At 45.4% G+C, this 18448-nt stretch overlaps 1 protein-coding gene across 1 annotated transcript in view; it reads left to right on the forward strand.

Moving 5' to 3' along the window:
- dchs2 (dachsous cadherin-related 2) overlaps nt 1-5421 on the forward strand; it is a 29008-nt gene extending 23587 nt beyond the window's left edge. Inside the window, exons 19-20 of the mRNA XM_035638041.2 lie at nt 433-574; nt 2014-5421. Coding sequence (XP_035493934.2) covers nt 433-574; nt 2014-4604 — 2733 coding nt within the window. The 3' untranslated portion in view covers nt 4605-5421. The remainder of the gene's footprint in view (nt 1-432; nt 575-2013) is intronic.
- The last annotated feature ends 13027 nt before the right edge of the window (nt 5422-18448 follow it).

Consider the following 18448-nt stretch of genomic DNA (forward strand, 5'->3'; position numbering starts at 1 on the left):
TTAAATAGGTATATTCTGTCCCTATATTAGATTTGGGAGTTCACAAAAGACCAATTTAGACAAAACTAGGGAAAATCAAAGCGGCAGAAGTTTTAATATACTGACTTTTAGTACCTGATATGGGTCAATATCATGTCCAATTATGGAACTATTCTTATCATTAAACCCTCTTACCTCTAAAATGCTCTATATTTTTTAAACCCCACAACCCCCTGACCACATCTTGAGGTTTATTATGTCTGTAGTTTTGCATGTTTTTCGTTTTTCATTTTGAGCCAGATACTTCTTGATGAATTTAAGGGTTAAAAAAAAAAAAAAGAAGTTGTTCTCCAAAATGCATGCTTATGAAGTGTTAATCAATAACCTTCTAACCACGTGAATGTCCCATAATCGTGCTGCAGATGTGTCTCATTATTCCTTTTTTTCTTCAAGGTGGAGGTGTCCGAGTTGGTCTCTGCAGACACGCTGGTCGTGTCAGTGTCGGCCACCGACAGAGACTCTGGGCTCAATGGAGAGATCACCTACAGGCTGCTATCATCTCCTTTACAAGGCTTTTACATCCAGCCCAACAATGGTGAGGTCTTAACTGCTCGAAAAGAAATCATCCAATGATTCTGATGTGGATCACACTGATAGCAAACCATTAATGTATATACATACAAAGAAAGGGTAGATGTTGAGTCACCAGGAGGAACAAGACAATAATCCAAAATGTGCTGTAGTTCTTCTGTCAAAGATAAACTACTTCAGTCTTTACAAGTTCCATGACTTATGACTGTCTGGCGGTCTGATTTTCATATTCATCCATCTTGTTTTCTCTATGAAAACCAGTTTCTTGGCATAGGTTAGGTGGCCCACGCCAAAGAAAAGGGCACAGAGAAAGTCTTTGCTTTGTTACGAGCAGCTCGGCATCCAGAGGTTACTGAGAGTTCTCGTTCTGCCGGTAGCAGTATATGTCTCCATTGTTTATACTTTTGAAATATTGGATAAAGTGATTTAAATGAGTCGTGCCTGTCCTATTATCTCCCTTTGAAAAAAAAAAACCTAAAGCCAAAGACAGAAGATAAGTCTCGAACCACAACTCCTCAGTACTCGCTCGTCTTTTCCACCCGTGTGTGATTTCTGATTTTATTTTAAATATAAGAGAAAAAAGAATTCATGCCCAATTTTGCGTGGAGCACTAACGTATTTTTGAAATTTGTATCAATGTTGAATTCGGGCTAGTTGACAAAAGCTCTCTAAATAGAATCCCAGAATTCGTTATGGTGCTTTTTGCAGCACTGTACCTTTCAGTTTTCCAAAGCCTTTATGTTTCATAAAACAATAAATGGTGCCGCTGTAGAGCAAAAAGTCCTGGAGAACACTTTAAATGGCAGCAGTGAAGTGTAATAATAAATCGGATGGACAAACACTTCATTGTCATCCAAGAAGAACATTTTCTTTTACAGTCTGCACATGGAATTCATTTAATGTCACTCAGGAAATTATGTTGCGTTGTGGCATCAAATGATGTGGGGGAGATTTTGATTAAACTCTCAATGTATCTTCATACGAGCCGACCTCTTTTATTGGTCTCATTCTGGAGAGAGAGAAAAATTCAGGGATAATCTCTGTATTTGTAAAACAAATCTGTTTTAAGGAGTTTTTATAGTTTTACATTGCTGAGACTAAAGCTAAATTATTTCCAGAGTGTCATTGTAAGATTTAAGAGGAATAAGACATTGAATGTTTAATATCTGACAGCCTGCAACATGATATTTGTGATAAAAAAAGAAGTTAATTAGCTTGCTAGCAAATACAGTCTGACGGCACTGGTTGTCATCTGCCTTAAATCAAGGACACATCAAGAATTTGTGTAAACCAAAAGCTCAAGAGCAAGGGGGCTTAGCAAAGAGTCGATTATTTCCTCCCTACTAACAGCTCATTTCACAATACTCACTCATTGGATCAATTGCAACGCAATCAACGCATCTTAGAAATTCATTTACTCATGAACACATTTATGTCTTGCAGGTTCAGTTTTCACCAACAAGCCCCTAAAGGCCATCACCAACGGCAACGTGCTCCACCTCCTGGTTGAGGCAAGAGACGGAGGCGATCCCACACACTCCACCGTCACCTCGATAGACATACTGATCCTAGATACCAACGACCACGCGCCGCTGTTCCACCAGGACATCTTCACCCTCACAGTCCCAGAGGACACCCCCACGGACACCACCCTCCTGACACTGTCCGCAGAGGACCGGGACTGGAGCCCTGAAAATACCCATATGGACTACGCCATCATTAGGGGGAATGAGGAGAAGCGATTCTGTCTGGAAGTCAAAATGATTCAAGTTGATGATCAGATGAAGAATTCGGGAAAGCTCGTTCTGTGTAACCCTGTAGACCGCGAGACCACGGAGAGCTACGCACTGACCGTGAGCGTTTCTGATCGAGGAACTCCTCCACTGAACAGCTCGGCCGTCGTCATGGTGACTGTGACGGACTGCAACGACAACGCGCCTGTCTTTTCGAGCGCGGAGTACCATGCTCATGTGAGTGAAAGCAGCCAAGTGGGTTCTCGGCTGGTCCAGGTCAGTGCTCAAGATCGTGACCTGGGAACCAACGGTCTACTGCGGTACGACATTATCTCCGGCAACAGCAAAGGTCACCTCAAGCTCGACCCTCATTCTGGCCTTTTAGTGGTCAACCACTCGCTTGACTATGAAGAAGACTCAAAATACACCCTCACCATCAGAGCGTCGGATGGTGGCGAATCATCCGAAGAACATAACATTGCTTTTGCAGTCGTCTTTGTCACAGTGCTGGATGAAAACGACAACACTCCATACTTCGTGTTTCCTACCATCAACTGTTCTGTGTTGGAGAACATGCCGGCATTCACCCACACCTGTTCCGTCCACGCTGTTGACAAAGACTTAGGCCACTTTGGCCAGCTCACCTACTCAATCATATCTTCCTGCTTTATGGACTATGGTAGTGGCAGCCCCGACAGGAAGGAGGCCTTTGCCATTGACCCCCTCACGGGCAACATTCACACCAGACAGACCTTTGATTTCGAACGTGAAGGCGAGTATTGCTTTGTAGTGGAAGCCAGGGACAAAGGCGACAAGGCAGCTACAGTGAGAGTGCAGGTGACCATCAAGGGAGTGGATGAGTTCAGTCCCGTCTTCACCCAGAAGCAGTACCACTTCCTGCTGCCAGAAAACGCCAAGCCCGGAGAGACGGTCGGTTACGTGATGGCGATGGACCACGATGGAGGGGTGGATGGGATGGTGGAGTACTCCCTGGAGAACTCTTCACCATTCTTCTCAATCAACAAAACCATTGGCGCCATCTTTGTGTCAGGTCCTGTATTTCGCAGAAGAGGCCTCGCTGGTGAGGATACAGCGGAGCTGGTTGTGTCTGCAGGTAGTCCCAGACTCGGCTCCAAGTCTACAACCTGCTTGGTTTTCGTCAACATCTCCAGCTCCGCAGAAGCGCTCACCGGGGTTCCCCTTGATGCGCACATGCTTAGCCTCACTGCCTCGCTGACCACATTCCTCCTTGTTCTCGGTTTTTTTGTGGGCATGGTCCTCAGGTACAAGATTAAAGCAGCTAGGATCAAAAAGGCTGCGGCCATCGCCTCGAACTTGAACCACTGCACGGGCTCATTTGGTGGCTCCAATGGCCAAATGCAAAGAGCAATTTTTCTCCAAGAGATCAAACGGCCCAGCATTGTGGTGACCAAGAGCGACGCGTCAAACTCATACAATCAGTCGGACTCGAGCGGCCGTGGATCAGCAGAAGGTGAGACAGCCGAGGACCAGGAGATCAAGTGGATCAATGAATACCCCTGTCGCAAAGGAGATGATTCTTTGATTGGCAACCAGACAGTGGAGATCCCAGCCTCTGCCTTACCTACGTCTATTGATGTAGGGGCCGAGCATGTTTTATCAATCGGTAAATGTTTGGTCTCCGGAATGGCCAGCACAGAAAGCCTCCACCACTTCAAAGAGGAGGGGGGCGGTGAGGGGCTACTTCCCGCTATTATTAGGGTGAGGGATTTGGAGGAGAGCATGGGGACAAAAGGGTACGCTCCCCACTCCGAAGCCCACGGCTCTGCAGATTCTCTGTCCGCTCTGTTGTGTATAGAGGAGCAGCTGCAGAGCGGCTACAACTGGGACTACCTGTTGGACTGGGAGCCGTGCTTCCAGACACTGGCATCCGTCTTCACCGATATTGGGATGCTCCCCGACGAGGAGCTCCAGGGAGGCCGCGAGGACTTGGCAGGCGAATCGAGTAGCCTCATGTACCCACCGCCCCTGATAACGGGGGTGGCTCAGCCCGGCCTCAGGACTGTACCCCCGCGGAAGCCGGGGCGCGTGCCGAGCCTGAGCAGGAACCGCTCTTGCCGCAGAAATGCGTATTCTCCCTTAGCCAGGAACACGGGACTCACGCCTTCAGCCATGACACCGACTTTCTCCCCGTCGCTGTCCTCTCTCACCATGAGGACCCCCAATGCCTCGCCAGTTGTCTCCGAGACTGGGGTAGGGGGGATCAGACTTGACTCAGGGCCCCTCACTGCGAGCCTCCTGGAGGCAGAAATACAGGTGTAGACAGGAACTCACTTCATGATCTGATGGTCTTTCCCTTTGTTTGTTTTTTTTTTGGGGGGGGGGATTTCAAGGGGAAACTGTACAGTTGCAAAACAATAATGTCTGAGACCTATTCCCAACATTGTTCCGGTTTGTCAATGGTTTCAGACTCTAGGTTTCATGGGTCTGGATTTCAAGGGAGTGGTACCAGACAGAATTGTCATACAAAGGTAATATAGTCATTTAATTACTTAGATTGTGGTCGAATTCATAACTTGCTTCTGTAATAAAAACTAATATCTGGAAAAAGCCTCAACACAGCCTGGCATTATAGTTTATAATGCACCTCTTTGAATGAGAGCAGATGTTCGAGTCAGCAATTAATTATTGAACGTTTTATTGTAAACGTGTCTATATATATATATATATATATGCAGAAAATGAAACACTTTCTCATTGCACTTGGTTTGACTTTAATAACCAAAGAAAGGCAAAATAGTTTTGTGGTTAAGTCTATCTTCCTGGAATAATAAAAATAAAAAATGCATTTTGAAATCAGGCCCATTTTCACCCCCCCTCTTCTTTAATGAATTCAGCCAATAAAATACCATGATGAACAGAACTTATTATATTTTTCTAATTCTAGGACAGTTCTTTTCACGGATTCATGTTTTACTTCCTCTCTTGGGTAGAAACTGTTTCTTTCCCCCGTGATTGTTTTTTTGTTTGTGCTGACTGAACACTATTCGGACAGTGTGTCAATAAACAGCACTTTATGTTCAAAATCCAGGGAACTGTATGAGTGTTAATTTGAATAAATTTGCAATCAAATTGTCAAGGTTCAGTGTTTCAAAGGTATGATTGACAGATTTCTAAGAGCTAATGATTCAGTGACTTGAATTTAATTTTTGTATGTATACGTCATATTCAGAGACAGGATTTCTTTTTATAGAAGTACTAATAAAGTACTCTTGTGGTCAAGACTATAATAATCATAAAAGTGTGAGCATAAAAAGTATGAATCGTTGGGGACCTTGAGAGCGCAGCTTCACTCCACTAACTGGTCCCAAAGAATTTTTTAGGCCTCATATTTGTTCAGTGGGAGGAAGTGGAGCTCATTAACATTAGTCTTTGCCAATCAGAGGTAACCGTGTGAAGCCGAATGTTTTACTGATGAGCTCTCTCTTCAAATGTGTTTTTTGTAATGGTATCCATTCTCCAAAGTGGCCATATCTTGGAGAAATTGTCAGGGTTTAACAACCCTGGTGATGATCGCACATCTCTGCCACTGAACTGCTGCCCACCAATCTTCTTCAACAACCCCATTACAACCCTTACGGACGGACCGTAAAGTGACCGTGTTTATCTCCTATTGCGCACGGTAAGCGGAGGCTTTTCGGAGGTTTCACAATTTTTCCCCCTCTGCCCGCCGGAAAACAAGTGACCTGAGCATCCAAGAATTTCTGCTCCTCCGAGAAGAACAGTGGAGAAATAGAAAGCGATTCAACATGGCTCCACTTGGTCTGCTGTGAATCCAAATGTGCCGCCCCCGGGCGGAACACATGAGCCGAGGAAGCTGAGGAGCTAAAGTCTTTATCAGATAGTTTTCGTGAAAGATAATAAACACCAAGGCCCCCCGGAACACGCCGGCCAAGTGCGCCCCGTATGTAGTCGCTGATAGGTGCGTAATTATTTATTGACTCAGCTCAGTCACTGCGCTGCACCTAAGTGGGCTTTGAAAAGTTCCACGCTCGTCTGTGTTTGTGTCTTCAGCAGGCCCTCGGCCCCCGGGATCGCGACGTTGGACGAGATCTCTCGCCGTATCAGGAGATCCGAAACCAAACGAGCTTCCGTGTCTGGGCGCAGCTCTCGCGGCTCACTGCTACACAGAGCCGCTCTGTGGGTCTTAATCAAATACTGCCCTGTCACTCAGTCAGGCGAGAGGTCAGGGGCTCTTAAGAACAAAAATATTCTTTGGCAATTACACAGACATGGAAAAGGTTTTTGGACAGAGACGATCGCATTCTGTATGCTATGCTTTGGATCATTCATCCTTTTATGAGGCAGACGAATGAAATACTCAAGGCGGCTGATTAACATGGCCTGGGGCCCCGGGGCCCCGGGTCCCCATGCAGCACCTGCACTCCTGTGTACTACCCCCATCTTTCCTTCCAAAACAAGAAAGAAAAAGATTCTCATCTATTATGATAGTATCTAGTCACTTGGACGAGGAGGCGTATAGTGACAAATACAACGCAGCTGTGCTCTTAACCTGGCTTGGATTTGCATCGTACTGATATAATACGTTCTGCGTCGAGATTCCTGGCTTGTATCGATATGAATTTCAGTTACATTCACTTGGCAGAGAAAATAAAGTGGAGTGGAGTGGGAAAGTGCAGTCGTGGCAGTTAAAGTTCATTTTGTGATGAATTATTGATGGATTGCTTAATTGGGTTAGGGTTAGTGCCTGAGGATAATGGGATTTGCCCTTAACCTCACAAAATACGTTAGTAGACATATCTCTGTCTACTGTGTGTAACCTCACTCGTGCAGTTATGTCGAGCTAAAGCCGCCGCGTCGATCGGTGAGAGGGGTACAGTGCATTGTTGGACTCAACCTAACTCACAGCACGAAAGAAAGAAAGACCCCTCGTGTGAATAACACGTATTTGCACCACGCGACTTTCATTGCAAATTGTGTACCTGGTGCAAGTGAAGCTGTCACAGCTCCTCCGAAGCCCGCCAAGATGAAAGACGGTACATGGTTTAGACGCAGACTGCAAAAATGAAAACATCATGATCAGGTCGCTCTGCCGACCCGCCGTCTTCAAAGGGGCCTTTTTTTTTTTTTAGTTGTGCGTACTTTCCTATTGCTCGTGAGCTAAAGAGAGCGGCAGCACCGCAGGCGCGTGCCGGTCGAAAACCCAGGGGGCCGGGTCGTTGAACCTCAGTACATCTGTGGCAACTGTCAAAATGCGCCCTCGCGCCACGCATTGAAAACTGCGGAGTACGGCGAGCTGGCGTCAGCGGCTGGTCAGGTTCAGAAATAATGTTTATTTATTCTCTGATCAAACAGTTTCCTGATTTCAATCAAAAAAAAAAAATCTCTCCAGTTTTGGACTGTTCCGTGTAGACAAACTCTTTGTGTGGCTGATTGTACTCGGGGAAAAAAACACGAAACATTTAAGAATTTTTTTCTCCCGTTAAACGAAAGCAGGCTTCGTTGGAAATAAGACATGCACGTAGTTCTGCATTCGGCTTAATGCTTATGTCGGCGAGCTAATACGCTCACAATGATAATGGTGATTTTTTTTTTAGCAGGTATGACGTTTCCCTTATTAACAATTTTTGTCTGGCAAAATAAAAAGGCAAAATCATGGCTCAACTTTTGCAGCCACATCACGAAATGCCGTGCGGCAAGGTGCATAATTACTGGCAGATTATCAAATATGCCACAACAAAATACATCTCCTGCCGCCACTTTCCAGAGTCGTAGAGTCCTGTCACTTTGGGCCTCTGATAAGCCTTGACGGTTCATTGCTCTGTCACTCAAACTGGATCTTGATCGAACTGTATGGCTTTTATTTTTTCAGCGCTACCTGAGGCAACACGCCCCCGTCCCCCTTCCCCTTCCCCATCACTGCCCTCCACTGCATTGTTGAGGTAGATGGATTTGATTTCATTAGTTCTGCAGCTTCTTATTCATGAAACCAAAGTATTTGATGAATAGAAATTGACTTATGAGTGTGCTATATAAAACCTTTTTAAAGGGAGAGAGGACTATAACCATTCATTCAAATGTTTTAGTTTGGAACGTCTTAAAAACAATATTTTATGTTGATTAATATGATATTTGTCGAGACATTTGCGTTATAGTCAAACATAAACATAAATCATTACCTTTAGTGTCATAAATGACTCCGGGCAAGCAACCTATTCTCAGGTTATTGATCATTTTTTAAATAAAACTTGATGTTACTTTATGCGTTGCTGAAACATTGTCAAGCAGAGATCATGCTTTGTGCTTCATTTGTGAGCTGGAAACAATTTAAATTCAGTTTTCTCTCTCTTTTACCTGACCTATTTGTCCCAAAACAAATGGCGACACACCTGACAGCAGACGAAAGAAGAGTTCATTGTCATGGTTTGTCAATAATGGGCACCAATTTTTGCATTTATGTATAAAACAGCCATTTTTTTCCTCCCTACAGACATTTCTAATGGTAACAGATAAAGGGCAGAACGGGAGGGGGGAGTAAACTGCTCAGTGACCAAAGCTTACCTCTGCTTTTATCATAACCATGTGGAACATCCTCTCTATGCTTTTCAGATGTTTGACAATTGTGTGGGACGATATTTGCCAGAGTGCATTGCCGCGCCTGATGGAAATTAATACGGACATGATGTGGGATCGCTGAGAGCTGGAAACAAGAGTTTGAAGTGGGGATGGTAACACGCCGTGTGTAGGGACTGGCTCGTTGCTTGGTAGAGGGGGTTTTTTAATTATTTTTTTTAAGCACACACACAACGTGAGGCCTTGAGCCCCTTGAACCAGGCCAGTGGTGAAAAGGGATGAGGCAGTTTCGTTGGTGTTGGGCAGGAGGAGGAGGAGGAGGAGGAGGAGGAGGAGGAGGAGGAGATGGAGAAGGAGGGTCAAACAGTCTTTGGATGTACGAGGGAGCCCCAAGCGTCACATTTGGCTCCAATCAAATCAGCGATGTTTTTTGGCCACAATATATGGAACAGATGGAGGAGTATGATTCTTTTGTATGAACGCTGTTCGGATTGAAGGAGTAGCTCTCTCCCTCTATTTCTTTAAGGTGACTGCTCTTCGCTTTCTTAAAATTCAGGTTCAGGTGTTGTTTCTCTTTGCCTTTGTCTCCTGTACTGATGTGTTGACTGTAGCTCGGGTGGCCTCCTGTTCACATTAATAATACCACGACCTTTGACCTGCGTGCAACGTGAGTCCCAATGGACTCGGCCACAGACCTGAGTGTGAATGTCACCCTTAGAAAAAGTGTCTCTGGACACGTACGCTCGTCTCACACCCTCAGACGACCTCTAAACCTCTCAGGAAAGCAGCGAGGGAGTAGACGTGGGGTTGGGTGCCGTTTTAGCCACAGGGCGAAAAACCGCGAGGGCAGGTGCTCCCTTCAGGGACCTCCACTCCCAGTACGAGGGGCCTGGTTCTCCTGTGATGGATGGGTCCGGCTGAGATGCCAGGCCCCCTTGGGGCAGAGTCCACAGCGGGGGAGGCCCCATCTGGGAACAGAATGTCAAGGCCTGGCCCTGAGGGCGGAGATTTATCCCCTAACCTCAGGTTCAGACAACTGTGTCTGACACGGCGTGGATGAGGTGGCACTGACAGCTTTTTCCTCCTCCTAGTCCGAAAAAGGCTCCGTCCATTGTCAGAAGGATGACGGACTTCGGGGTGAAGTTTTTCCGACCTACGCGTCTCCCTTTTTTTTTCCCGCCTCAGCGTAAACGGCGCAGGTACAAACTGACACAAGCGTCAGTCCTCCCCTTGAGTCTTTGTGTTGGCTCTACACTCATCAGAGCTGACGCTATGCACAGCTCGAAAACAATGGGACTTTTTTTTCGAACAGCATTTATAAATTAAGAACAGAGGGCTGATAGAAACAGACCGAGTTTTCCTCGGCCCCCTGAAGAAACTACGGACATAGTCTCCCCCCCCCCCCCCCCCCCCCCCCCCCGTCCCCCCCGTCCCCCCCGTCCCCCGTCCCCCAACCGCTCTGCCATCCTCTGCACACACTTACACATAAACACAATCCAGCCACAACCACCGTGTGGAATATAAACACAGGTGATGTGCGGCATGAGTTCATCCACTGACTGGTGAAAGGTCCGTCGGTTTACTCAGTTTAACAAGAATCAGAGACGCTGGCTGGCAGTGCTCTCGTTGGACCCATTAGTGCCTCGGCTGCGAAGGGAGGTTGAACCGGCAGAGGTATTAAACAATTAGGGCCGTAGACAGATGTGGGAGACGGGCGGAAAAGGCTCGGTGTGTGTGTGCGTGCGCGCGCGTGTGCGTGCGTGATGTGTGTGATGTGTGTGTGGTCCAGGTATTGCTGTTGTTGTGGGGACCTACATCCTAAATGCACATTGTGGGGACGTGTCTTCCCTATGGGGTCGCCATGATGTTAATCATTACATTTTAGTCGTGTCTCAAGGTTGAGGTCGGGGACGTGCAAATAGTAGTTGTGGTATAAGGTGTCCAGGATATTAATGTAGGTCTATGTAATGTCCTCTGAAGTCATGGAGTGTGTGCGTGTGTGTGCGTGCGTGTGCGCGTGTGTGTGTGTGTGTGTGCGTGTGCATGTGTGTGTGCATGTGTGCATGCGTGTGTGCGTGCGTGTGTGTGTGTGCGTGTGCGCGTGCGTGCGTGTGTGCGTGCGTGTGCGTGTGCGTGCACTGGGGGTTCCCAGGTCTGTGAAAGTACGCCCAGTGTCCCATGTGGAGCTCATTTTATCCCTTCACTTTGAGAATAATCTGCAGCGTGTAGAAGCATAAAGCATGTTTGCATTTAAACAACTCGGTTTACTGGAATATAAGAGGAATGCGACTCTGTTTGTGTTTTGTAATGTAGCTGCTGTACACAAGGCGAAAACAGTAAATAAAGGCAGTGTGTAAAAAAACAGAAGACCAAACAAATAGACACCGCAAGTTGTTGTTTATATATATATTTATACACGTTCCTTATGTACGACAGTATAATACAAGAGAACCTGGCAGTCGAGATCAGTGATTCTCAACCTGGGGGTCCTGTCCCCCCGCAGGGGTCGCGAGATAATTTCTTGGGGTCGCCAGATGGTTGTGGAGGGGGAAAAAAATGTTTATTCACAATAAAATGACATATTTTAGACAAGGAATTCTTTTCACATTAAATTGTCTGTAGCAGTTGATAAGATCTTCTTTAGAGTGGATGTTGTCGAGTGTGAGAGTTAAAGTCTTGCAACTCATTTGCTGGAGACACATCGGACATCTCAGCGCGCACCGGCCTGATTATTTGGTTGATCACGAGTCGAAGAAACATCTTTTGCGACGGTGCATGGTTGATGGCGAACATGATTGTACAGTATGTGACTCATTCGTGAGTCGAATTCGCAATTGGTGTTTCTCAAACGCTGCAATCCATTTGAACTGACGTGATAGTTTGCCTCACGCTGTCCGTTGCGTTGGAAAGTCTGAATTCTGGTGCAAACTAAAGAGTTGGTCACCAAACCAAAAGAGCAATGACTTAACAATGCCTTGTGTTTTTATACACGCACTACAACAAGTTTTAGATGATTGTAAAATATGAAATTATTATTATTGTAATTATTCTTCAGCATATTATGCATCGTTTTGTGCAGTAAACCCTCAATTTTTTTTCTTCCACAACAGTCATCTTGACACGGAGCACGTCCGTCCCTCCTTGCCTTGAAACCCCCCCCCCCACCATGCATGGGCTGGATCTGAATAAATGTTATATTTGGGCTTGTATATACTGCCTGTGACACCCGATAGGGCATGTGTAACATCTGGCGCTATGCGTCAGAGCCAGGGGGTGATGTTTTGGTTGGAACACTATAAGTCAATATTGTGCCATCGCTATAATTTAACCGGGGGGGGGGGGTGACTGTCGAGCGAAGATTTGGAGACTGTTTCATTTAGCGCCACATGGGGAAAGATAAGCATGGCCGTGTTTGCTCTCTGGTCGTGTGTGCGGGAGTGGAGTTTCGAGGTGGAGTGTCGTTTTGTCTGTGACAAATACAAGCAGGACGTCAAACCATCGGAGCGGGAGCACGTTTGGTTGTCGGAGTTTTGAGGCTGGAGAAGCCCCTCGCCATTAAATCGGGGACCCATCGTTTTGTTAATGCGAGGCCTCTGTGTGTGTGCGTGTGTGTGTGTGTGTGCGTTTGTGTGTGTGTGTGTGTGTGTGTGCGTTTGTGTGTGTGTTTGTGTGTGTGTGTGTGCGTGTATGTTGGTGTGTGTGTGTGTGCGTGTGTGTGTGTGTGTGTGTCTGTGTGTGTGTGTGCGTTTGTGTGTGTGTTTGTGTGTGTGTGTGTGTGTGTTTGTGTGTGTGTGTGTGTGTGCGTGTATGTTGGTGTGTGTGTGTGTGCGTGTGTGTGTGTGTGTGTCTGTGTGTGTGTGTTGGTGCGGTGATCTGTCTCCCCGAAGAGTTTAGGATAACTCTGGTAGTTTTCCGCCTCCTCTCAGCAGGACTCTGCAGGTTTAATATGTACCGCCTCGGGCTTGTTCCATCTGCGTCCGCACACCATTAGGCTGAAACACACACACACACACACAAACACACACAAGGTCCTGACGCTACTGGAAGTCGGGGCTAACACACTGTCTTCTGGGAGTGCAGTTAGGAATAATGAAGGGCTCTGTGATTCCCTCTGACCGCAGTCAGGCTGCTCTCCTCTGTTTCCCCTTGTAGGAGAATTCAGCATGTGGGTTGTTGTTGGGTTTTTTTATGTTGCCCTCTTCATATGAAAACAACAGGAAAGCAATGATGACATGCTCGTGGGTCCACTAGACTACTTCAAATTGCCGGTTGGCACTCTGACAAAAGCATTTACTTCTGCGCAGGAACAAAAATGTCTACTCGCTATAAAATAAAAACTGGCAGTCTGGTGAAATGAAATGATCAGACATTACATACGAGCGTGAAAAAGACGAGTACTCGAGCTGTGCTGGTCTCATTAAGAAGGACGCGGCTGAAAGTGAAAAGATGTAATTATGCAGCATTCTGTTTTCAATGTTCCATCAAGAAGACTTTTACTCTCGCTGCGGGGGGAAAGCATCTCTGACGAAGCGCTACTGAGCACACCGTTCATTTGTCACTACTTCTTTTATCGCGCGCATGTACAGCACGTTTGCTTGTGTTGTTCGCGAATGACATGGACATAAACAGCAAAACCAAAAAGAGTGTTTGGGACATAATGTGAACCAGGCATGACAGCAGCCAAGTGGATTTAGAGAAGATGTGGACATTTTTTTCACTCTGAAAACTGCATCGCTCCTGACGAATGAAGGTCTCAGTGGGAAGAAGGACCAGTTTTGAATGAAGTATTCCTGATCGACCTCATCGAGGCTCTCTGGACCGGGGGCCATTCGCACGTAGCTCCAAACCAAAGCACCACGAAGGTGGTGGCCTCTCAGATGGTAACCATTGCTTTCAGGAGAATCATTGCACTAAATTCTAATTTTCTAGAAAAAACGATATAGCGTTCACCCGTGCATGTGTTGTTTGTTTTTTTGGGGGGGGCTGGTCAGAGGCATCTGGAAAAATAACCCATCCTCAATTACATTTACTCAAGTTGAACGGAGTTTCTTAGAAGAAAAACTCAAACATTGTATAGTGTCAGGGAAGAAATGATGTCACATACATCCGGCACATGACATATGATTATCTTGGGGATCTGTTTTCTTGTACCATGTAGGCTTGATTATACTTTTGATGACCCCCCCCCCATGATTTGAACTATAGAAAGCAGCTATGAACCAAATCCTCTTTTCGTGGCTCATTGTGGCCGGCTTGAAGCATACTTGAACTTGGCGCAAAGTCTGTGTCTGTTCGGGGGCACGCAACTACACGACTACACCTCCAAATAAAAAGTGTCCTTGTTGTGGTGTCACAACTGTGAATGAATGCCAAACCTTTATTTACACTCGAGCCCATGTCTGGTATTCCAGGGGTCACTGCGGGTCACCGGCTAACCCACTTCCACCGTCGCTAAAATCCAGAGGGGTGGGCTTTCTTTTTGACTCTTTTTTTTTGTTGTAACCCCTCAAATTCCTGAGATGAAGGTATGTGAGATTATATTTCACCACATAAACGGCCAAAAGGCAAATGATCCATGACTCCTTTCCAGAGTGGCAATTTGTTCATGTCGTGGAGAACTTGACGGTCGTAGGAAGTTTGGAGAAAAAGAAGAAACACCCGAACCCATATTTCAAGATCAAGCTCGTTTGCCCTTTTTTATATTTACGTTCCATGAACAAGCAAATTTATTAGGAATATTATTATTATTAGGAAACAAATTCAGTGCCAGCTTTATTCATATTCTTTGCACGTCTAGTTAAATTGGTGTAACACTCTTTACATTTTTAGATCAAACGTATAAACTGTAATGGGCTAAAACTACCCCTTCTCATCCTGACTGAGGATACTTTGTACAGTCACAAGACCCAAAAAACCAAATCAAGTTGCATCTGTCGATTATAGAGCGTTCATTTTGGTCATTAGACGTTTGATAGTGGTAAAATTCCTTGTAAGGGTAAAAGTGAAGAACATTTGCTTCTATTGAAATTCAAATTCCAAACCTTACTTTGATAAATGTTGGGCCCAGAGCAGCACAGCGAAGTGAAATCAAGATGTTCTCAAATTGTTCCACAATCCTCATTTATAAATAATTCAGTAAAAACCAATTTGATCATTTGGCGGGGGGGGGGGGGGGGGGGGGGATAGAAACATCCCTTTTGTGAGGAATGTGTGAAGGTGGCAAGGGGCACGGGTGTAGGTTGCCCTCCTACAGATGGGCTGGGGATCAGGTACGGGTCACTCGAAAGACACTGCTTGTACTTTGGTGTGAGTTGTTAAAGCCCTTCACAGTGTGAGTCTTCCAGTCTTCGGTATCGGTCAGGGGTCAAAGAGCAGGGCCCCGTAGGAGGGTGTCTGCTTGTCACACCAGCCCATGGACATCCGGTGAGCATAAACCTTAGGATCCTGAACACAAATCGGAACGGACTTTTGACTTTTGATGCTCAGAGGTGTTGAAGTTAGACTGTTCCCATAGCAACAACCAGGGACAAGTTAGCTTAGCTTAGCAACTAGCCTCTGTCCGAGGGTAACATAATCCGCCCATCTTCTCTACCCGACTCTTAGACTTACTCATTAAAGGGGTAGTAAGCAATTTTAGTCCAATGCACTTTTTTGTAAATTTCTTGCTAGCCGTCGGTTCTGCGTGTGCACTGTAAAGAGGTCGAGCCCCCGACCAGTGCAGCCAAAAAGTCCACAAGAAACAATCTTTCTCCAAAATCGCTTACTGCCCCTTTAACACATTGTATTGTGTTTGTTTAATCTGTACCAAAACGAATAAAGTCTGGTCATTTGCAAAGGGGTTACAGCTTCCAGCCAAAGAAATAATCTGCCAAATAAGCACCTGTAAAAATTACAAATTTAAGATTTAACACTAAACTTAAACACTAGGTAGGTGTTCTGGCCTCTGGACAAAGTCCGACTTGCTGTTTCCAGGATGCTAAAATATGCTAAGCCAACTACTTGCCCACTGTAGCCTCATATTCATTGTACAGTAAGTAAAGATAAAAGATTTGGATCAGTCTTCTCATTTAATTTAATATGTTTCCCCAAATGTCCACGTTATTGCTTCAAATGACGGTCTGAATTTCAATAGGTATTCCTTATACCTTAACAACGGAACGTACAAATATTCTCGCATCCTCCTCCACATACTGCGACGTACACATCTCTAACGCACATCTGGTTGTGCCAAAGTCTGGCAGAGTATCCCACAGCTGCTCCGAAACTCCATACTGAGTCAATTAGACCTGTTCAATGGGAACATCAATTACGGAGAAGCGGGGACAATCTATATGACTATGGAGCTCTAATGAGATTAATTCCTCTTGGATGGGATACATTCCTTCGCGAATGTCAACGTGGAAGGAGTGATTGAAGTTAACAAGCTCATTAGTGCACTTCGGGGACAATGTTCAGAGCTGTATGGTGGATTCTCAGTTGGCAGTCGAGGGGCCTTGGAAGACCAGCAAAGACGAGCGGTTCTTACAGTGAATCCTTGCGGATCATTTTGTTTTTTATAGTGCTCTACTTAAATAATGATTTGAGGCCAGTGAGGTTTAATGGATAAAGACTGGCACCATCCCGCATGAACGGTATTCGTAGTTGTAATCAAATGCAATTTGAAAGGCCAACGCTACTGCACGTTAGTCCATCTCCCAATACTCTACCAGTTCCCCAGCCGGTCTGTGGTGCTCAGCCCCTAGTTCATGTCATCCTGACATCAATCTTAAAACAGGGGTGGGAAAACGAAATAAGAAAGAAACGATCACAAACACGTTGTTCAATATCGGAGGTAAGACATTTCCCAAAACAGCAGATGTGTGATACCCATTTGATGCAGGATTGGTTCCACACAGTTTATTTCTAATGGAAACAAACAAAGTGGACAAATGGACATCGATGGCACAGAAGAATAAGTTATACCAGGCGTTAGGATCAATTCATTGTTGGTGTTGGCCATTTAATGGGATATGTTGCCAGTAAAATAAGTATAGAATATCACTAGACATATCCATTAATTTGTTCGGATCAGATGCACCTTCTACCTAAATCCCAACATCCTGTATTGAGGCCATTTTGACTATTAGGGATCTACCAAAAAACGAGGACTTATACTTGTACTGGTTCACATTATCGCAGCCCCGACGGCTTTGATGCTCCTCACGCTGAGAGGACTCTTCACGAGCATTCAATAAATTGACTCCTCAAACATTTCAGCAGAGGTTTGCCTTTGGTTTGAACCCGCAACCGTCGTTCTGTGATCGTCTCTGACGATAGTCCCGCCCTCGATTCTTTAAGAATAAAGGAAGGCGAAGGTGGAGGGGAGGGGGAGGGGGAAGGTAGGTAGAACGAATGACAGATGGACCAGAGGGTCTGACAACCTGCGTCTCATTTTCGGAGTTGTAATGAGAACCCGCTGGGGCGACTTCGGGCACAGGGCCCGGGATCAGTTTACCTCCGTCCCGAGCCTCCGACTTTTTAACTGTCTGAGAAACTGTATTGTTAATGGACGCTGCAAGTTTTCTGTGGTTGGAGAAATAAAGCCTCGCGCTCGGTACGGCTTGATCCAAACCAAACCATTAATCCGCTTTCAGCTCCTTTCATTCATTTAAACCCTTTTAATTCTGAAAGATGAACTAAAGCATCTGGGATGTATCAGTTGGACTTTAGTTTACCACATGTTTGATATATATATATATATATATATATATATATATATATATATATATATATATATATATATATATACCTGATGCCTCAACAGCGAGACGAGTGCATCAGAGGACTGTTAACAGACGATCTCCCAGGAGAGGTTAGCATGTGACCTCTACCAGGTACAGTTTACCCAGCTGACCTGCTGCTCGTCTATAAGGAGTCCAGCTGCAGGTTAACAAGGGGCTCCAGCTCTTAAACCTGAATAGAATTAACACATTTGGAAGGGAAGGGGCTACGAAGGGGGGGGGGGGATCGTTGCCCTATAAAAAGCAGGTCAAACCTTTGACGCCGAAGACTGAAGAAGCAGTTAGGTCCCTGATTCGTCACGTTGTCAACCTCGATGGAAGTGTGCGTTCACCCACATTACAGACGTCACTGTCAACTGTTTTGGGGAGAATCTTTCCTCAGAAGAAACGGCGCCTCTTTATGGTTGAGTTTAGGCACTCGCGGCATTTGGTTAGGGTTTAGGAAAAGATTGTGGTCTGATTTAATGACTGAATCATTGTATTTATGAACAGCAGTAGAGTTGATCGGAAGAGGCCGGGGTGCCGATCCTGACTCATCTGTGGTCGGGTTCAGGCAACAAGGGCAAATGTTAACGATAAGTAAATAATAGAATATAGTTGTGTCTGAAGTCATTATGAACTTTCTCTGCAGTAATGAGAAGAAAAAGTAGAATCTCTATATAATCCAAGCAGCAATCTAGTTTTTCATCGCAACGTAATTGGGAAAAGAATTCAGTAATTAAAATTGGAAAAAAAACATCAGTGGGAGAAGGTTGTTCTTTTCCGGAATTTTTTTGTCATCATCAACGAATC

Source organism: Scophthalmus maximus, chromosome 8 (genome assembly GCF_022379125.1).
Source record: "Scophthalmus maximus strain ysfricsl-2021 chromosome 8, ASM2237912v1, whole genome shotgun sequence".
Taxonomy (NCBI): domain Eukaryota; kingdom Metazoa; phylum Chordata; class Actinopteri; order Pleuronectiformes; family Scophthalmidae; genus Scophthalmus; species Scophthalmus maximus.